A 20,563-nucleotide genomic window follows, 5' to 3' on the forward strand; every position below is an offset into this window, starting at 1 on the left:
AGGGAGACTCAACATTTGCAATTCTGATTAGGGAGACGCACATCTTGCCATCTGCAATCCTGCACGACGAAGCCGACCACTATCTAAATACCCCCGGCAGATTGAAACTATAGAAATAAATAATACAAATGAAAACGCGTGGCTGTGGATTTTTTTAATGTCTGAAGATTAATTTTGGAGACCTGTCTTCCCAATGGAGTCCTGTTTTCAGAGAAAAAAAGGACTCCAGCCACATTGATTGTGCTGTCATTGGTGTTTTGTGGCCCTTGTCTTCATTTTGTTATTGGGCCCTCCTCCTTTTTCATTCTTCACCTCCTGTTCTTTTCTTCCCCCTCGATGCCGGTTGGATTTGGCAAAACATTTATTGTAGATATAGGGAAGGATGATAGCTGGAAGACTCTCTTTAACAGATTGTGTCAGTCATAAAACCACAGGGGGAAGAGAGAACTACATTCAGACAAAAGCTTGTGGGAGTTATTTATTGCTTGTATTAGTAAGAACCTGCTTTGAAGTCCTTTTCTTCTACAAGGGGTGGAGGGGGAGAATGAAACAACAACAAATGAAATAAAACTAAAGTTTCATTTCCCCTGTGCCTAGTTATAATTTAGATCACCCAGAGGAGCTTGCTGCCGTCGACTCCAAATGCCTTGGAAGGCGAAACATCCTTCCATCGCTCCTCTTTCTAGCAGGGATCTCAATCGAGCCTGATTGACAGATCCTAGCTATGGAAAGTGTGTGCGTGTGTGTGTGTGTGTGTGTGTGTGTGTGTGTGTGTGTGTGTGTGTGTGTGTGTGTGTGTGTGTGTGTGTGTGTGTGTGTGTGTGTGTGTGTGTGTGTGTGTGTGTGTGTGTGTGTGTGTGTGTGTTGTGTGTGTGTGTCCATGAGTTTTACAGAACAGACCAAAGTGTTTGAAGTGTGTGTCAGCGCTGGAGAAAATGGCCAAAGTTGTAATAAATGAAAGTGCCAACCAATACTCCAGAATGAAAAGGGGCATCACTGAATGTTGGTGGGTTAGGCTTTAAATCACAGGTTGGTCATCTTCTGCAAGGACATCCATGAGCTGGTATCAAATCATTCGGACGGTATGTCAATCAAACACACATCTCCAGGCACCGAGTGTGTACGGCTGTCTGTCAAAACAGAGATTGAAGAAATACTGTAACATGCATATGTTTACATAACGTTGAGTTTGGAATGACCTTGACAAATGTAGACACGCATTATGTTATACACCTCCAAAAAATACTTCCTCAAACAACAAGGTTTCAATACATTTATACTGTCTAAAGGAACAATTCAAACGAACAGTATTAGCCTATAGATGATCTCGGTTTGCTTCATGAGGAGCACCATCGTTACTATTAATATCATGTTCCATTTTTAATTTGACAGGTATAGACCTCTCTCTCTCTCTCTCTCTCCTCCTTTTTCTCTCCGGCTTTTCTGGATCCCATGGCTGGTTGTCTTGAGGCATTGTTTTATTACCTTCATAACTCTACCGGGAAGATCTTAAGAGGGGTGTTGCCTAGCAACAAGGAGCCTGATGATCAGCCTAAGAGTGAAGAGAGTGTTAGAGAAGTAGGAAGCGCAAAGTGAAAGGGAGGAAACCCACATATAAACAGCAGGAATTTTCCACACCAGGACCTATCAGCTATAGGGACATTCTGAGACAATGACAGTTACAAGGTTGCCACCTCCCCTTTGTCTAAGAAACAGTCTAATTGACATGTCGACCTATGAGGTTGAAGACATCTGATTATGTCTATGTGCCAGTGGGTAATTGATTATAAAAGGTCTATTCATTATGTTCCAGCTAGTGGTGTTTTAAATGAAATAATACAGTGGGAGAATACAGCTGAATAATACAGCTGAATAATACACTGGGAGAATACAGTTGAATAATACAGCTGAATAAAACAGTGGGAGAATACAGATGAATAATACAGCTGAATAATACAGTGGGAGAATACAGCTGAATAATACAGCTCAATAATACAGCGGGAGAATACAGCTGAATAATACACTGGGAGAATACAGCTGAATAATACAGTGAGAGAATACAGCTGAATAATACAGCTGAATAATACAGCTGAATGATACAGCTGAATAATACAAAGGGAGAATACAGCTGAATAATACACTGGGAGAATACAGCTGAAAAATACAGCTGAATAATACAGTGGTAGAATACAGCTCAATAATACAGCTCAATAATACAGTGGGATAATACAGCTGAATAATACAGCTGAATGATACAGTGGGAGAATACATCTGAATAATACAACTGAATAATACAGCTGAATAATACAGCTGAATAATACAGTGGGAGAATACAGCTCAATAATACAGCTCAATGATACAAAGGGAGAATACAGCTCAATAATACAGCTCAATAATACAAAGGGAGAATACAGCTGAATAATACAGCTCAATAATACAAAGGGAGAATAAAGCTGAATAATACAGCTCAATAATACAGTGGGAGAATGCAGCTGAATAATACAGCTGAATAATACAGCTAAATAATACAGCTGAAATATACAGCTCAATAATACTGCTGAATAATACAGTGGGAGAATTTAGCTGAATACTACAGCTGAATAATAGAGCTGAATGATACAGTGGGAGAATGCAGCTTAATAATAGAGCTGAATAATACAGTGGTAGAATACAGCTGAATAATACAAAGGGATAATGCAGCTGAATAATAGAGCTGACTAATACAGTGGGAGAATACAGCTGAATAATAGAGCTGAATAATACCGTGGGAGAATACAACAGAATAATATAGTTCCAGAATACAGCTGTATAATACAGTGGGAGAATACAGTGGAGAATACAGCTGAATAATACAGTGGGATAATACAGCTGAATAATATAGTTCCAGAATACAGCTGAATAATACAGTGGGATAATACAGCTGAATAATACATCTGAATAATTCATTTACATTTACATTTAAGTCATTTAGCAGACGCTCTTATCCAGAGCGACTTACAAATTGGTGCATACACCTTATGACAACCAGTGGAACAGCCACTTGCATCTAAATCTTGTTGGGGGGTGGGGGGAGAAGGGGGGTGAGAAGGATTACTTACCCTTACTTACCCTATCCTAGGTATTCCTTGAAGAGGTGGGGTTTCAGGTGTCTCCGGAAGGTGGTGATTGACTCCGCTGTCCTGGCGTCGTGAGGGAGTTTGTTCCACCATTGGGGGCCAGAGCAGCGAACAGTTTTGACTGGGCTGAGCGGGAACTGTACTTCCTCAGTGGTAGGGAGGCGAGCAGGCCAGAGGTGGATGAACGCAGTGCCCTTGTTTGGGTGTAGGGCCTGATCAGAGCCTGGAGGTACTGAGGTGCCGTTCCCCTCACAGCTCCGTAGGCGAGCACCATGGTCTTGTAGCGGATGCGAGCTTCAACTGGAAGCCAGTGGAGAGAGCGGAGGAGCGGGGTGACGTGAGAGAACTTGGGAAGGTTGAACACCAGACGGGCTGCGGCGTTCTGGATGAGTTGTAGGGGTTTAATGGCACAGGCAGGGAGCCCAGCCAACAGCGAGTTGCAGTAATCAAGACGGGAGATGACAAGTGCCTGGATTAGGACCTGCGCCGCTTCCTGTGTGAGGCAGGGTCGTACTCTGCGGATGTTGTAGAGCATGAACCTACAGGAACGGGACACCGCCTTGATGTTAGTTGAGAACGTCAGGGTGTTGTCCAGGATCACGCCAAGGTTCTTAGCGCTCTGGGAGGAGGACACAATGGAGTTGTCAACCGTGATGGCGAGATCATGGAACGGGCAGTCCTTCCCCGGGAGGAAGAGGAGCTCCGTCTTGCTGAGGTTCAGCTTGAGGTGGTGATCCGTCATCCACACTGATATGTCTGCCAGACATGCAGAGATGCGATTCGCCACCTGGTCATCAGAAGGGGGAAAGGAGAAGATTAATTGTGTGTCGTCTGCATAGCAATGATAGGAGAGACCATGTGAGGTTATGACAGAGCCAAGTGACTTGGTGTATAGCGAGAATAAGAGAGGGCCTAGAACAGAGCCCTGGGGACACCAGTGGTGAGAGCGCGTGGTGAGGAGACAGATTCTCGCCACGCCACCTGGTAGGAGCGACCTGTCAGGTAGGACGCAATCCAAGCGTGGGCCGCGCCGGAGATGCCCAACTCGGAGAGGGTGGAGAGGAGGATCTGATGGTTCACAGTATCGAAGGCAGCCGATAGGTCTAGAAGGATGAGAGCAGAGGAGAGAGAGTTAGCTTTAGCAGTGCGGAGCGCTCCGTGATACAGAGAAGAGCAGTCTCAGTTGAATGACTAGTCTTGAAACCTGACTGATTTGGATCAAGAAGGTCATTCTGAGAGAGATAGCGGTAGAGCTGGCCAAGGACGGCACGCTCAAGAGTTTTGGAGAGAAAAGAGAGAAGGGATACTGGTCTGTAGTTGTTGACATCGGAGGGATCGAGTGTAGGTTTTTTCAGAAGGGGTGCAACTCTCGCTCTCTTGAAGACGGGAGGGACGTAGCCAGCGGTCAGGGATGAGTTGATGAGCGAGGTAAGGTAAGGGAGAAGGTCTCCGGAAATGGTCTGGAGAAGAGAGGAGGGGATAGGGTCAAGCGGGCAGGTTGTTGGGCGGCCGGCCGTCACAAGACGCGAGATTTCATCTGGAGAGAGAGGGGAGAAAGAGGTCAGAGCATAGGGTAGGGCAGTGTGAGCAGAACCAGCGGTGTCGTTTGACTTAGCAAACGAGGATCGGATGTCATCGACCTTCTTTTCAAAATGGTTGACGAAGTCATCTGCAGAGAGGGAGGAGGGAGGGGGGGAGGATTCAGGAGGGAGGAGAAGGTGGCAAAGAGCTTCCTAGGGTTAGAGGCAGATGCTTGGAATTTAGAATGGTAGAAAGTGGCTTTAGCAGCAGAGACAGAGGAGGAAAATGTAGAGAGGAGGGAGTGAAAGGATGCCAGGTCCGCAGGGAGGCGAGTTTTCCTCCATTTCCGCTCGGCTGCCCGGAGCCCTGTTCAGTGGGAGAATACAGCTGAATAATATAGTTCCAGAATACAGCTGTATAATACAGTGGGAGAATACAGTGGAGAATAGAGCTAAATAATACAGCTGAATATTACAGCTGAATGATACAGTTGGAGAATGCAGTGGAGGAATGCAGCTGAATAATACAGATGAATAATACAGCTGAACAATACAGTGGGAGAATACAGCTGAATAATACATCTGAATAATTCAGTGGGATAATGCAGCTGAATAATACATCTGAATAATACAGTGGGATAATACAGCTGAATAATACATCTGAATAATACAGTGGGATAATGCAGCTGAATAATACATCTGAATAATACAGTGGGATAATACAGCTGAATAATACATCTGAATAATTCAGTGGGAGAATACAGCTGAATAATATAGTTCCAGAATACAGCTGTATAATACAGTGGGAGAATACAGTGGAGAATAGAGCTAAATAATACAGCTGAATATTACAGCTGAATGATACAGTTGGAGAATGCAGTGGGGGAATGCAGCTGAATAATACAGATGAATAATACAGCTGAACAATACAGTGGGAGAATACAGCTGAATAATACATCTGAATAATTCAGTGGGATAATGCAGCTGAATGATATATTGGGAGAATTCAGCTCAGTAATACATCTGAATATTCCCAGTGGGAGAATCCAGCTGAATAATACACTGAGAGAATACAGTTGAATAGTACAGTGGGAGAATGCAGCTGAATGATACAGTGAAAGAATACATTTGGAGAATACAGTGGGAGGAAAAGTTGCATATGAGTTATGAGATAACTGTCATTGTTATGACATTCAAATGAATGGGGCACAATCACTCACCAGAAAATAGAATGTTCTAGCTCTATTTATCGTGCACACCGTGTTTTACCTCCAGATACCGCCCTCACAAAGGTCAATGGCAACAGAGCTGTCTATAGAAACGACCTGACAAGATATTTAGCCATGAGCTTTTCTCTCTCACACGGTGGAATTTGCAACTCCACTCGATGTGCCCTTCTCTTCACCTGACATTGTTCACTTGGGCAAGCAGTCCCCTCAGCATCAGCACAGGCAGGCTTGATAAGCAAAAGGCTGCAGGCCAATCAAAATCACAGCTCTAGTTACAAATTGAGGTCATGGTTGGGATAGGGATGGAGGTGTGTGTGTGTGTGTGTGTGTGTGTGTGTGTGTGTGTGTGTGTGTGTGTGTGTGTGTGTGTGTGTGTGTGTGTGTGTGTGTGTGTGTGTGTGTGTTTTCTTGTAAAGATGGCGCCGACAGAGAAGGACATGATTCCAACCAAACTTTGCTATTTTGTGATTTTATCGTGTTTATATGAACTCTTTTTGTACAGAAAGTTCATTCTATCAATCAATCAATCAAATGTATTTATGAAGCCCTTCTTACATCTGCTTATGTCACAAAGTGTTGTACAGAAACCCGGCCTAAAACCCCAAACAGCAAGCAATGCAGGTGTAGAAGCACTATACTATTATTACATATGACCGACAAGCACTTCTGGACATCAGATCGACCTTTACTAACCTCTATTTCAACTTGAAATATAACTTCAACTATGATTCAGCTGTTTCCCTCTTCAAACCGGCCCCATTATGGCCCCATTATGGTCATAAACAAACAAGAAACGCTCACCCAGAGGCAGCGTTTCTGGTGGGCGGAGACTTAAAACAGTTCCACCTCACTTCTAACAACACATCCCCTGCCCCACTAGGGGCGCTAAAACTCTAGACCACTCTTATTCTACCCACAGAGATACACACAAGGCCGTCCCTCTTATTCCTTTCAACAAATCTCACCATGACTCCATTCTCCTGCTTCCTGTTTACAAACAAAAACTGAAACAGTAAGTACAGTGGATGCTCCACTAAAAGTTTTGCGATTATGCTGCGGGATTTATAGGTAATTTGTGGTTTAGTACGGTACCCTGCGTCACCACTTCATCACTCCAGACCACCACAAGGGGGAGTCAGAGCACTGAGTATGCTTTTGGGTCCTACTGTGTCTCTAACTGACAATGAATGGGCGACATAAACCTAAATAGAAACTGATAATTGTGTACGACTTCAGTATGACTTACTAAAACTGTTGTTACACTAAAGTTATTATTTTATTTTGTTAGGATTATTTTGGCCTTAGTGTATTTCTGTAGCCCACTCCCAACCAGTCACATTGTACAGTGCCTGAGTGGTGCAATGGTCTAAGACACTGCAAAGCAGTTCAAGCTGTGTTGTTACAGATGCTGGTTCGAGACCCATGAGATGATTGTTCGTTTTCGGTTTCTCTCCCTCTAAAAACATAACTAAATAATTCTAAATAACAAAATGCCTTTTTTTCAGATTTGTAACAATGTCTCACTCCATGTTCAAGAATGGCCTTTTTCTCGGTCATTTTACATTATTTGAAAAACTAACTCATTTCCAAAATATTGTTATTTTTTAAACAAAGCGATTGTTATTATTATTCATTTACAAGTACATAAAAGCCTGTTGGATATTCTCACAGATATATTATTAACCCTGTTATTAGCAGGACAATATATTTTGGTCATATTGGTCATGGCTCCTGAGTGGCGCACAATGGGATTGCCATGCAGTTCTCCAGCTGTATCCACTGAAGCGCCCGAGGTTCAAGGCACGAGGGCAGGGGGCATGGGATGGGCCGTAGAGCCGCACACAGAAGACCGACCAAGCCCATGGGGAGGGAGGAGGAGGAAGCGAGAAGGGGGGTGGTCCCCCATCCCTCCACACTGGCAACACTTTTAGGGGCAATGCACTAATAATGGCGCTGACTAGGGAAACCGCTGAACTGTTCTTAGTGTCAGTCTGCACGTTAAAACTAAAACAATATAACTAATATTGGCATCGTTATGCTTTCGTTAGTAAAATGATGATACAAATATTCTTTCAAAATGCAGATGTTCATTTAGTTAAGGATCCATAACAAATAACTATGGGAATAAATATAACTGAATTTTCAGAAATATCCAATCTTCCAATTCTCTATTTGTAATTATTGGCGGAGAGTCACGTCATATTTTTCTATGTAGTGTAGGCCTCCTTTAGGCGACATGAGTGTCACTAGTGTTGAGTAATATGCTGGTAAAAGTGGTGTAGGTCTTATTTATTTAAAGAGCATATTGAAGTTAGAAGCAATAGGATTGTGCTATTGTTGTTTTAGCACCGTTTTGCGCTGCTCTGACGTGACTTGTCTTGATAAATCAGTTGTTGTTTTCACTGAATCTCCGTTTGGGTATTGGTTTGACTATAATTAGAAAATGAGGGTGTAGAAATGTTATGCTCGCAGTGTAACCTTTATTGAACTAATACTTATAAGGATAACCTACTCCTTCCTTCCCATTGGGGAATTGAACCCCGGTCTCCCTCATGCCCACACGATAGATGGATTCTTTAGCTAAATTGCCAGGTATTGTACTCCAAACCGAGCCATATTTTCCATTCCAATCTAATGGAAACCCAGAGGGTTTTTCGTTGTTTCATAGATTAGAAACATCACAATATTAACCTCTGAGCACGGAACCCGGTAGCGGGCTGAAATTCCACAACATACGGTGATCGCTACATAAATAGTCATATTAAACATTCATGAAAATACAAGTGTCTCACATGTATTGAAAGCCTAGAATCTTACTAATCCAACTGCGATGTCAGATTTAAAAGAGGATTTACTGCGAAAGAATACGATGTGATTATCTGAGGATAGAGCTATTTCAACCAGCACAGGCGTAACAAAATCACAAACTGCATTAAAATAAATGGTTTACCTTTGACGATCTTTGTCTGTTTGCAATTCCAATGCTCATTGTTACACAATGAATGAGCTTTTGTTTGATAAAATCCGTTTTTATAGCCTAAACAGGAAACATTTTGTGAACCGCTTGTGTCGTGAATTCCGTCTCATTCCATTTTCGACGGCACATTCCAGGTAAATAACCCACACAGAACGTGACTTTCCAGTCATGTTTGGTTTCATTGCAATCAACTGGTTTGTTTGTAACACAACCAAACCTGATGGGCCATTTCGCGGGACATATTGACTGAAAAAAAACTATTTGAAGACAACAAGTAATGACATCACTGTGCACCAATGATATGACCACTGTTTCGTTGATTGACTGTATTTTAACCCAATGACCACTGATCGTCTTGAAATCTAGCTGGGTAGATAGCCAATGAGCTGAGGTAAATGGCAATATGCAATGGTTATGTGTTGGAAGACCAACTCATGTAGTAAACTCCAGCGTAAAGAGAGTCATTCGCTATTGAAGTTGTATACCGGAAGGAGCTACACATATTATGCACAGCGTTGTTTTCGTAAACACACACATTCAGCTGTTTATATATCAATCAGTATGGCGACTACGTCAGGGCAAGCTAAATCTAAGTCTAGATATACAGATGTACACACAATTTTAGAAGAAATTGATCGGAAAAGTGAGACAGAGATTGTTGTAGGACGATTCATTTAGCGATTCCCAAGTGGAGGAATATTTTTATGAACGGAGAGGACATCGTTTTGGACTGGTAAGTTCTTCTCATGCTACCGCCCTTGTTTGAAATTAAGAATATAAAATATTATTTAAAATTTTAGAAGCAATATAAACAAATGTAATGTAATGACATGTGAGATGCGTGTGTCTGCCGCCCCACCCCAACCCACATGAAATAGCCTATTTGAGGCTGTTGAGGGGAGGGCAGGCCCACAACAATGGCCAAAGTGAAATGGAGACAGTAGATACAGCTGGTCTACACCTGCATTGCTTGCTGTTTGGGGTTTTAGGCTGGGTTTCTTTACAGCACTTTGAGATATCAGCTGATGTACGAAGGGCTATATAAATAAATTTGATTTGATTTGGTCTGTTGTAATATAATAAAGACAGTAGATCTAGCTGGTCTGTCATAATATAAAATAGACAGTAGATCTAGCAGGTCTATAATAATATATTCAACCTTATGTTCCCTTTACTCTATATATGTATCTGTTTATTATACCTGTTGATACAGGGCTCATAGGTGAAACTATTCTAACTGAATAGGTTTTGGCCGTTCTAGAGAGTGTTTCCTAGCCACCATGCTCTACACCTGCATTCCTTGCTGTTTGGAGTTATAGGCTGGGTTTCTGTACAGCATTTTGATATATCAGCTGATGTACGAAGGGTTATATAAATACATTTGATTTGATTTGAACATTTTCTTTCACAGTAACACTGACTCCGAATGAGAGACCCCAGTGCCAAGGTGTCCATCCCCCACTGAAGCTGGTTCATCCAGCTCCTGCCACAAGTGGTGTTCATCTGCCAAAATGTATTTATGCAGGCATGGATGTGCCTCAGGGCCAAAAGGGCACAGCATGGAGGCGTCACTGTGTTCTTTGCTAAATTAAGTCCCCCATCACCTGCGCCACATGCTTGGTAACCCTTTGCTTTACAGCAGAAAGAGACTGCTATGGCACCTGGCATCAGCAGCACAATATTGTGTATAGCTTTGGCAAAGTGGGTGGGGTTATATCCTTCCTGTATGGCCCTGTCCGGGGGTCTCATCGGATGGGGCCACAGTGTCTCCTGACCCCTCCTGTCTCAGCCTCCAGTATTTATGCTGCAGTAGTTTATGTGTCGGGGGGCTAGGGTCAGTTTGTTATATCTGGAGTACTTCTTCTGTCTTATCCGGTGTCCTGTGTGAATTTAAGTGTGCTCTCTCTAATTCTCTCTTTCTCTCTCTTGGCGGACCTGAGCCCTAGGACCATGCGTCAGGACTACCTGGCATGATGACTCCTTGCTGTCCCCACTCCACCTGGCCTTGCTGCTGTTCCAGTTTCAACTGCTCTGCTTGTGGCTATGGAACCCTAAACTGTTCACATTTACTATTGAGGTGCTGTCCTGTTGCATCCTCTACAACTACTGTGATTATTATTATTTGACCCTGCTGGTCACCTATGAACGTTTGAAAATCTCAGCCATGTTCTGTTATAATCTCCACCCGGCACAGCCAGAAGAGGACTCCACCCCCCATAGCCTGGTTCCTCTCTAGGTTACTTCCTAGGTTTTGGCCTTTCTAGGGAGTTTTTCCTAGCCACCGTGCTTCTACACCTGCATTGCTTGCCATTTGGGGTTTTAGGCTGGGTTTCTGTACAGCACTTTGAGATATTAGCTGATGTACGAAGGGTTTTATAAATACATTTGATTTGATAGAGGACTGAGGGTCTTCCAAATATTGAAAGTGTGTAAATAGTTACCCATGTTATTTTGTAAATGTATATATTTTTTTCTTCATATTTTTTTCCCCATATTTTTTTCTCAATTTTTGGGGGGGTATGTTAGAATACCATTTTGGCATTTTGTATATAGCTATTTGTTTCAAAATGTATACCTTCACCAATTTGGCCACTTGGGTACATTTGGGATACTTGTGTGGGACACCTGGGTGACTTCATGATAAATGTCATGTAGCACACTCATTTTGGAAGTTATCATTCTGAAACTTTGCACAAGTACTGTTGCCCTCTTATGTTTTTCACTGAAAATGTCCACATCATCCTATCTGAATGTTTATGTGTCTTGTTCATTTTAAAGATGATGATACTGCAATAAAAAAATAGTTATATATTTTTTTTATTGTATTATCTAAACCAGAACTATTGTGTTATATTCTCTTACATTCAATTCACATTTACACAAACTTCAGAGTGTTTTCTTTCAAGTTGGTACAAAGAATATGCATATCCTTGCTTCTGGGCCAGAGCTACAGGCAGTTAGATTTGGGATATGATATGATATTAGATATGTCTTCAGGCGGAAATTGAAAAAAGTAGGGGGGTAGCTCTAAGAGGTTAATTAATCAAATTAATCCCAAACTATAATGCTGTGGGGATGTTTTTCATCAGTAGGGACTGGGAAACTGGTCAGAATTGAAGGAATGATGGATGGCGCTAAATACATGCAAATTCTTGAGGGAAACCTGTTCCATTCTTCCAGAGATTTGAGACTGGGACGGAGGTTTACCTTCCAGCAGGACAATGACCATAAGCATACTTCTAAAGCAACACTTGAGTGGTTTAAGGGAACATTTAAATGTCTTGGAAAGGCCTAGTCAAGTCCAGACCTCAATCCAATAGATAATATGTGGTTTGATTTAAAGATTGCTGTACACCAGCAGGAACCCATCCAACTTGAAGGAGGTGGAGCAGTTTTACCTTGAAGAATGGACAAGAATCCCAGTGGCTAGATGTGCCAAGCTTATAGAGACATACCCCAACATACTTGCAGCTGTAATTGCTGTGAAAGGTGGCTCTACAAAGTCTTTTTACTTTCATTGACAGCCTAGGAACAGTGGGTTAACTGCCTTGTTCAGGGTCAGAACCACACGTTTATTTTTATTTTTTTACCTTGTCAGCTCAGTGATTTTTCTTGCAACCTTTCAGTGACAAGTCCAACGCTCTAACCACCAGGCTACCTGCAGCCTCGGATTGGTGTCTCCCGCTGGACGGTTGAGCTAACATAGGCTAATGTGATTAGCATGAGGTTGTAAGTAACAAGAACATTTCCCAGGACATTGTCATATCTGGTATTGGCAGAATGAGTCAAATCTTGGTATTTTAACTGCACTGTCCAATATACTGTAGCTATTACAGTGAAAGAATACCATGCTATTGTTTGAGGAGAGTGCACAGTTATGAACTTGAAAGTTAATAATAAACAAATTACACATATTTGGGCAGTCTTGATATACAATTTGTAACAGAAATGCAATTGTTCATTGGATCAGTCTAAAACTTTACACATTCACTGCTGCCATCTAATTGCCAAATTATAAATTGTGTCTGGCCTTTTTCTTGCATTTCAAAGATGATGGTAAAAGAAAATACCAAAAAACACCTTTTTTCTTTGTATTATATTTCATGAGATCTAATGTGTTATATTCTCCTACATTCATTTTACATTTCCACAAACTTCAAAGTGTTTCCTTTCAAATGGTATAGAGAATATGCATATCCTTGCTATTGGTCTTGAGCTACAGGCAGTTAGATTTGGGTATGTCATTTTAGGTGAAAATTGAAAAAAGGGTTGCATGGAATCACTGTGTGCAATAATAGTGTTTAACATGATTTTTGAATGACTAACTCATCTCTGTAGCCCACACATACAATTATCTGTAAGGTCCCTCAGTCGAGCAGGGAATTTTAAGCACAGAATCAACCACACAAACCAGGGATGGTTTTTCAATGCCTTGCAAAGAAGGGTACCTATTGGTAGATGGGTAAAAAAAGCAGACATTGAATATCCCTTTGAGCATGGTTGTGTTACTATTTTATTTATTTTTGTTTTTAAACAATGCATCGTTGCGAAGCAAGCATTTCACGGTAAATACTACATAGGTTGTATTTGGTGCATGTAACAAATAACATTTGATTTGATCTGTGCGTATGTGTATGTACAAGTATATACATAGTATATAACAAATAATTAAAGCTGTGGTAGCCTCCAACCCCATCTCACCTCTTATTTGGAAATTAAGATGCAAAACTTGCACAGGAGAGTGGTTCGCTGGCGTCGTACCAAATATTTTATCATAATTACCCAAACAATTACAACCTAATTGTAATTGGTGAGATGGGAACACTGGAGAGAGAACTGTCAGGTGGCAAGAGACTTCTCTTTCTCTCTGTCGCTCTCCTCTTCCCTGTAGAGCGGTTTTATTCCGCCATTTTTAACCCCTGGACTCTCTGTGAAGTTTTCTGTTGCACCGTGACTTGCCTGTCTTCAAACTCCATCTACCCCTCTTACTTCCCTCCATCTTCCTCTCTTACTTACCTCCATCAACCCCTCTTACTTCCCTCCATCATCCCCTATTACTTCCCTCCATCATCCCCTCTTACTTCCCTCCATCATCCCCTCTTACTTCCCTCCATCTTCCCCTCTTACTTCCCTCCATCAACCCCACTTACTTCCCCCCATCAACCCCTCTTACTTCCCTCCATCTTCCTCTCTTACTTCCCTCCATCATCCCCTCTTACTTCCCTCCATCTTCCCCTCTTACTTCCCTCCATCTTCCCCTCTTACTTCCCTCCCTCCCGAGCAACCTCCCTCCCTCCCGAGCTACAGACCAGGGTTCAATCCCGGACTGTATCACAACTGGCCGTGAACAGGAGTCCCATAGGGCGGCGCACAATTAGCCCAGTATCGTCCTGGTTAGGGGAGGGTTTGGCAGGGGGGGCTTTAAAAGTAGGCCTTCATTGTTATAATAAGAATTTGTTCTTAATTGACTTGCCTATTTAAATAAAGGTTAAATAAAAAATACAGCAAACTCTCAGCACTGCAGCCTCTCCACACTGCAGCCCCTCCACACTGCACCCTCTCCACACTGCAGCCTCTCCACACTGCAGCCTCTCCACACTGCAGCCTCTCCACACTGCAGCCCCTCCACACTGCAGCCTCTCCACACTGCAGCCTCTCCACACTGCAGCCTCTCCACACTGCAGCCTCTCCACACTGCAGCCTCTCCACACTGCAGCCTCTCCACACTGCAGCCTCTCCACACTGCAGCCTCTCCACACTGCAGCCTCTCCACACTGCAACCTCTCCACACCACAGCCTCTCCACACCGCAGCCCCTCCACACTGCAGCCTCTCCACACTGCAGCCTCTCCACACTGCAGCCTCTCCACACTGCAGCCTCTCCACACTGCAGCCTCTCCACACTGCAGCCTCTCCACACTGCAGCCCCTCCACACTGCAGCCTCTCCACACTGCAGCCTCTCCACACTGCAGCCTCTCCACACTGCAGCCTCTCCACACTGCAGCCTCTCCACACTGCAGCCCCTCCACACTGCAGCCTCTCCACACTGCAGCCCCTCCACACTGCAGCCTCTCCACACTGCAACCTCTCCACACTGCAGCCTCTCCACACTGCAGCCTCTCCACACTGCAGCCTCTCCACACTGCAGCCCCTCCACACTGCAGCCTCTCCACACTGCAGCCTCTCCACACTGCAGCCTCTCCACACTGCAGCCTCTCCACACTGCAGCCTCTCCACACTGCAGCCCCTCCACACTGCAGCCCCTCCACACTGCAGCCTCTCCACACTGCAGCCTCTCCACACTGCAGCCCCTCCACACTGCAGCCTCTCCACACTGCAGCCTCTCCACACTGCAGCCCCTCCACACTGCAGCCCCTCCACACTGCAGCTTCTCCACACTGCAGCCTCTCCACACTGCAGCCAAATAGACACTACAATTCAGATTTAAACTAGAGAGAGAGAGCGAGAGAGCGAGAGAGAGAGAGAGAGAGAGAGAGAGAGAGAGAGAGAGAGAGAGAGAGAGAGCGCATGTGAACATAAGGCAGAGGAGGATAAAGAGAGTTAAAGATAGGTCAGAGCCATATATAAGTACAGTCTTAGTATACTGCATAATCTTGGCCTTATTTCATTTTTGGCACTGATACACCGTTAACATATGTGATTAATTTCAAAAGTTGGATATCATCAAAAAGTCATCCACCCACAGCAATAAGTTGACTCACACAATGAGTTGTTTCCAACTGGTAAGACATTCTGCCAGCTTGCCAACTTTTGGCGATTATTCCGGCCTCTGGAGCACTTGTCCAATCACAGCTAAAGCAGAACACAAACGATGGTTGTGGCACAGACTGTGTCAGTACCATAGAGTTGGGCAAACTGTGTCTATGCCCTGGAGTTGGGCTGACTGTGTCCGTACCATAGAGTTGGGCAGACTGTGTCTATGCCCTGGAGTTGGGCTGACTGTGTCAGTACCATAGAGTTGGGCAGACTGTGTCTGTACCATAGAGTTGGGCAAACTGTGTCAGTGTCCTGGAGTTGAGCAGACTGTGTCAGTACCATAGAGTTGGGCAGACTGTGTCCGTACCATAGAGTTGGGCAGACTGTGTCTATGCCCTGGAGTTGGGCTGACTGTGTCCGTACCATAGAGTTGGGCAGACTGTGTCTATGCCCTGGAGTTGGGCTGACTGTGTCAGTACCATAGAGTTGGGCAGACTGTGTCTGTACCATAGAGTTGGGCAAACTGTGTCAGTGTCCTGGAGTTGAGCAGACTGTGTCAGTACCATAGAGTTGGGCAGACTGTGTCTATGCCCTGGAGTTGGGCAGACTGTGTCAGTACCATAGAGTTGGGCAGACTGTGTCTATGCCCTGGAGTTGGGCAGACTGTGTCAGTACCATAGAGTTGGGCAAACTGTGTCTATGCCCTGGAGTTGGGCTGACTGTGTCCGTACCATAGAGTTGGGCAGACTGTGTCTATGCCCTGGAGTTGGGCAGACTGTGTCTGTACCATAGAGTTGGGCAGACTGTGTCTATGCCCTGGAGTTGGGCAGACTGTGTCTGTATCATAGAGTTGGGCAGACTGTGTCAGTACCATAGAGTTGGGCAGACTGTGTCTGTATCATAGAGTTGGGCAGACTGTGTCAGTACGATAGAGTTGGGCAGACTGTGTCTGTATCATAGAGTTGGGCAGACTGTGTCAGTATCATAGAGTTGGGCAGACTGTGTCTGTATCATAGAGTTGGGCAGACTGTGTCAGTACGATAGAGTTGGGCAGACTGTGTCTGTATCATAGAGTTGGGCAGAATGTGTCAGTGTCCTGGAGTTGAGCAGACTGTGTCAGTGTCCTGGAGTTGAGCAGACTATGTCAGTACCACAGAGTTGGGCAGACTGTGTCTGTACCATAGAGTTGGGCAGACTGTGTCAGTACCATAGAGTTGGGCAGACTGTGTCTGTATTATAGAGTTGGGCAGACTGTGTCAGTGTCCTAGAGTTGGACAGACTGTGTCAGTGTCCTGGAGTTGGGCAGACTGTGTCAGTATCATAGAGTTGGACAGACTGTGTCAGTACCATAGAGTTGGGCAGACTGTGTCAGTACCATAGAGTTGGGCTGACTGTGTCAGTACCATAGAGTTGGGCAAACTGTGTCAGTGTCCTGGAGTTGAGCAGACTGTGTCAGTACCATAGAGTTGGGCAGACTGTGTCTATGCCCTGGAGTTGGGCAGACTGTGTCTGTACCATAGAGTTGGGCAGACTGTGTCTATGCCCTGGAGTTGGGCAGACTGTGTCAGTACCATAGAGTTGGGCAAACGGTGTCTATGCCCTGGAGTTGGGCTGACTGTGTCCGTACCATAGAGTTGGGCAGACTGTGTCTATGCCCTGGAGTTGGGCAGACTGTGTCAGTAACATAGAGTTGGGCAGACTGTGTCTATGCCCTGGAGTTGAGCAGACTTTGTCTGTATCATAGAGTTGGGCAGACTCTGTCAGTACCATAGAGTTGGGCAGACTGTGTCTGTATTATAGAGTTGGGCAGACTGTGTCAGTGCCATAGAGTTGGACAGACTGTGTCAGTACCATAGAGTTGGACAGACTGTGTCAGTACCATAGAGTTGGACAGACTGTGTCAGTACCATAGAGTTGGGCAGACTGTGTCTATGCCCTGGAGTTGGGCAGACTGTGTCTGTACCATAGAGTTGGGCAGACTGTGTCTATGCCCTGGAGTTGAGCAGACTTTGTCTGTATCATAGAGTTGGGCAGACTGTGTCTGTATTATAGAGTTGGGCAGACTGTGTCTGTATTATAGAGTTGGGCAGACTGTGTCAGTGTCCTAGAGTTGGACAGACTGTGTCAGTGTCCTGGAGTTGGGCAGACTGTGTCAGTATCATAGAGTTGGGCAGACTGTGTCTATGCCCTGGAGTTGGGCAGACTGTGTCAGTACCATAGAGTTGGACAGACTGTGTCAGTATCATAGAGTTGGACAGACTGTGTCAGTACCATAGAGTTGGACAGACTGTGTCAGTACCATAGAGTTGGACAGACTGTGTCAGTACCATAGAGTTGGACAGACTGTGTCAGTACCATAGAGTTGGACAGACTGTGTCAGTACCATAGAGTTGGAGAGACTGTGTCAGTACCATAGAGTTGGACAGACTGTGTCAGTACCATAGAGTTGGACAGACTGTGTCAGTACCATAGAGTTGGACAGACTGTGTCAGTACCATAGAGTTGGAGAGACTGTGTCAGTACCATAGAGTTGGACAGACTGTGTCAGTACCATAGAGTTGGACAGACTGTGTCAGTACCATAGAGTTGGACAGACTGTGTCAGTACCATAGAGTTGGACAGACTGTGTCAGTACCATAGAGTTGGACAGACTGTGTCAGTACCATAGAGTTGGACAGACTGTGTCAGTACCATAGAGTTGGACAGACTGTGTCAGTACCATAGAGTTGGAGAGACTGTGTCAGTACCATAGAGTTGGACAGACTGTGTCAGTACCATAGAGTTGGAGAGACTGTGTCAGTACCATAGAGTTGGAGAGACTGTGTCAGTACCATAGAGTTGGACAGACTGTGTCAGTACCATAGAGTTGGACAGACTGTGTCAGTACCATAGAGTTGGACAGACTGTGTCAGTACCATAGAGTTGGACAGACTGTGTCAGTACCATAGAGTTGGACAGACTGTGTCAGTACCATAGAGTTGGAGAGACTGTGTCAGTACCATAGAGTTGGACAGACTGTGTCAGTACCATAGAGTTGGACAGACTGTGTCAGTACCATAGAGTTGGACAGACTGTGTCAGTACCATAGAGTTGGACAGACTGTGTCAGTACCATAGAGTTGGAGAGACTGTGTCAGTACCATAGAGTTGGACAGACTGTGTCAGTACCATAGAGTTGGACAGACTGTGTCAGTGCCATAGAGTTGGACAGACTGTGTCAGTACCATAGAGTTGGACAGACTGTGTCAGTACCATAGAGTTGGACAGACTGTGTCAGTACCATAGAGTTGGACAGACTGTGTCAGTACCATAGAGTTGGACAGACTGTGTCAGTACCATAGAGTTGGAGAGACTGTGTCAGTACCATAGAGTTGGAGAGACTGTGTCAGTACCATAGAGTTGGACAGACTGTGTCAGTACCATAGAGTTGGACAGACTGTGTCAGTACCATAGAGTTGGGCAGACTGTGTCTGTATCATAGAGTTGGGCAGACTGTGTCAGTACGATAGAGTTGGAGAGACTGTGTCAGTACCATAGAGTTGGACAGACTGTGTCAGTACCATAGAGTTGGAGAGACTGTGTCAGTACCATAGAGTTGGACAGACTGTGTCAGTACCATAGAGTTGGACAGACTGTGTCAGTACCATAGAGTTGGACAGACTGTGTCAGTACCATAGAGTTGGACAGACTGTGTCAGTACCATAGAGTTGGACAGACTGTGTCAGTACCATAGAGTTGGACAGACTGTGTCAGTACCATAGAGTTGGACAGACTGTGTCAGTACCATAGAGTTGGACAGACTGTGTCAGTACCATAGAGTTGGACAAACTGTGTCAGTACCATAGAGTTGGACAGACTGTGTCAGTACCATAGAGTTGGGCAGACTGTGTCAGTATCATAGAGTTGGACAGACTGTGTCAGTACCATAGAGCTCAGAATCATTACAACACACTGTCCCTGATCCTCTCTGCACCAGATGTGTGCCCTGCAGCAGCAAGGAAGAAATGCCATTACGATGAAAAGAAGTGAAAAAGGGTGAAGGAGAGAATGAAAGAAGGTTCTGTACGGTCGTGATAAATGCTATATAACACAGAATGGGGATTAGCTGAAAAACAGAGGTTTCACAGGACCAGTCCTTGAGACCAGCTGCCCTTTAGATAGTGTGGACAGTGTATTGCTGCTTGTACTTCTCAAGGGGAAAGAGGGATTTTATGTTTGTTTCAGACTCTTTTTCCCTATCCCCTTTTGATAACTTCAACTTTCTGGTTTATCTTTATTTCACTGGTAATGGATATATACTCGTACTTTCAACTGTAAATAGTGATGATTTAAAAAAAAAAAAAAAGATGAATGAGATAGGTGAAAACGACAGCTGCCAGGGTGCTGGGAACAAAAAAAAGAGTATCGCAGTTACCTCAAATTATCTCCCCCCCAGCGTCATTCACAGACTCGTTCCTGTAAATTCACCAGCTGTACTGAAGTAATACACAAGGTTCTGATGATGCGTCAGAAATATCAAGTCTATTTCTTTCCATGTCTGTTTCTCCTCCGCTCCTTTGGCTCAGTTGAGTCTCAGCTCAAGAAGAAGAGATGTTAAAGTCGCCTGCAAAGGCCAAGGTGAAACGAGAGGCCTTTTGTGTCCAGACATTGTGTGACAAGCAGATGAGAGGGAGAGTACAATCACTCAGCAGGGCTGATATGACTTGAAATGATATATTTTAAAGATCTTACCCCGGTTACTGGTTCCTGTGATAGTGAGAGGCATTTGTCGACAGATGGGCTTAACTCTACAAACTCATCTGATGCACAGGGCAACTCAATGTTAAGATCTTCAAACTTTCAAAAGTGTTGAGATGAACTATTTTGTAGATTGGGGCAATATAAACACTTACTGGTGCTCAATTTAACACTTTGAGAGTTGAATTAACTCCATCTTTGTCAACACAAACCTTTATCAATCCCTCTCCTGATATAATTAAAAACCTATGTTGTGTTATTCAATGCT

General features: G+C 44.2%; 1 protein-coding gene across 1 annotated transcript; it reads right to left on the minus strand.

Moving 5' to 3' along the window:
* Window positions 1-14,354: 14,354 nt before the first annotated feature.
* On the minus strand, window positions 14,355-20,323 carry LOC127906918 (axoneme-associated protein mst101(1)-like). Its single transcript, XM_052460735.1, has 2 exons — window positions 20,290-20,323; window positions 14,355-15,256 (listed from the first exon to the last, which is right to left on the minus strand). The coding sequence occupies exons 1-2, from the start codon at window positions 20,321-20,323 to the stop codon at window positions 14,355-14,357; spliced, it is 936 nt and encodes a 311-aa protein (XP_052316695.1).
* Window positions 20,324-20,563: the final 240 nt, after the last annotated feature.

Source organism: Oncorhynchus keta, chromosome 13, assembly GCF_023373465.1.
Source record: "Oncorhynchus keta strain PuntledgeMale-10-30-2019 chromosome 13, Oket_V2, whole genome shotgun sequence".
In the NCBI taxonomy this organism is placed as follows: domain Eukaryota; kingdom Metazoa; phylum Chordata; class Actinopteri; order Salmoniformes; family Salmonidae; genus Oncorhynchus; species Oncorhynchus keta.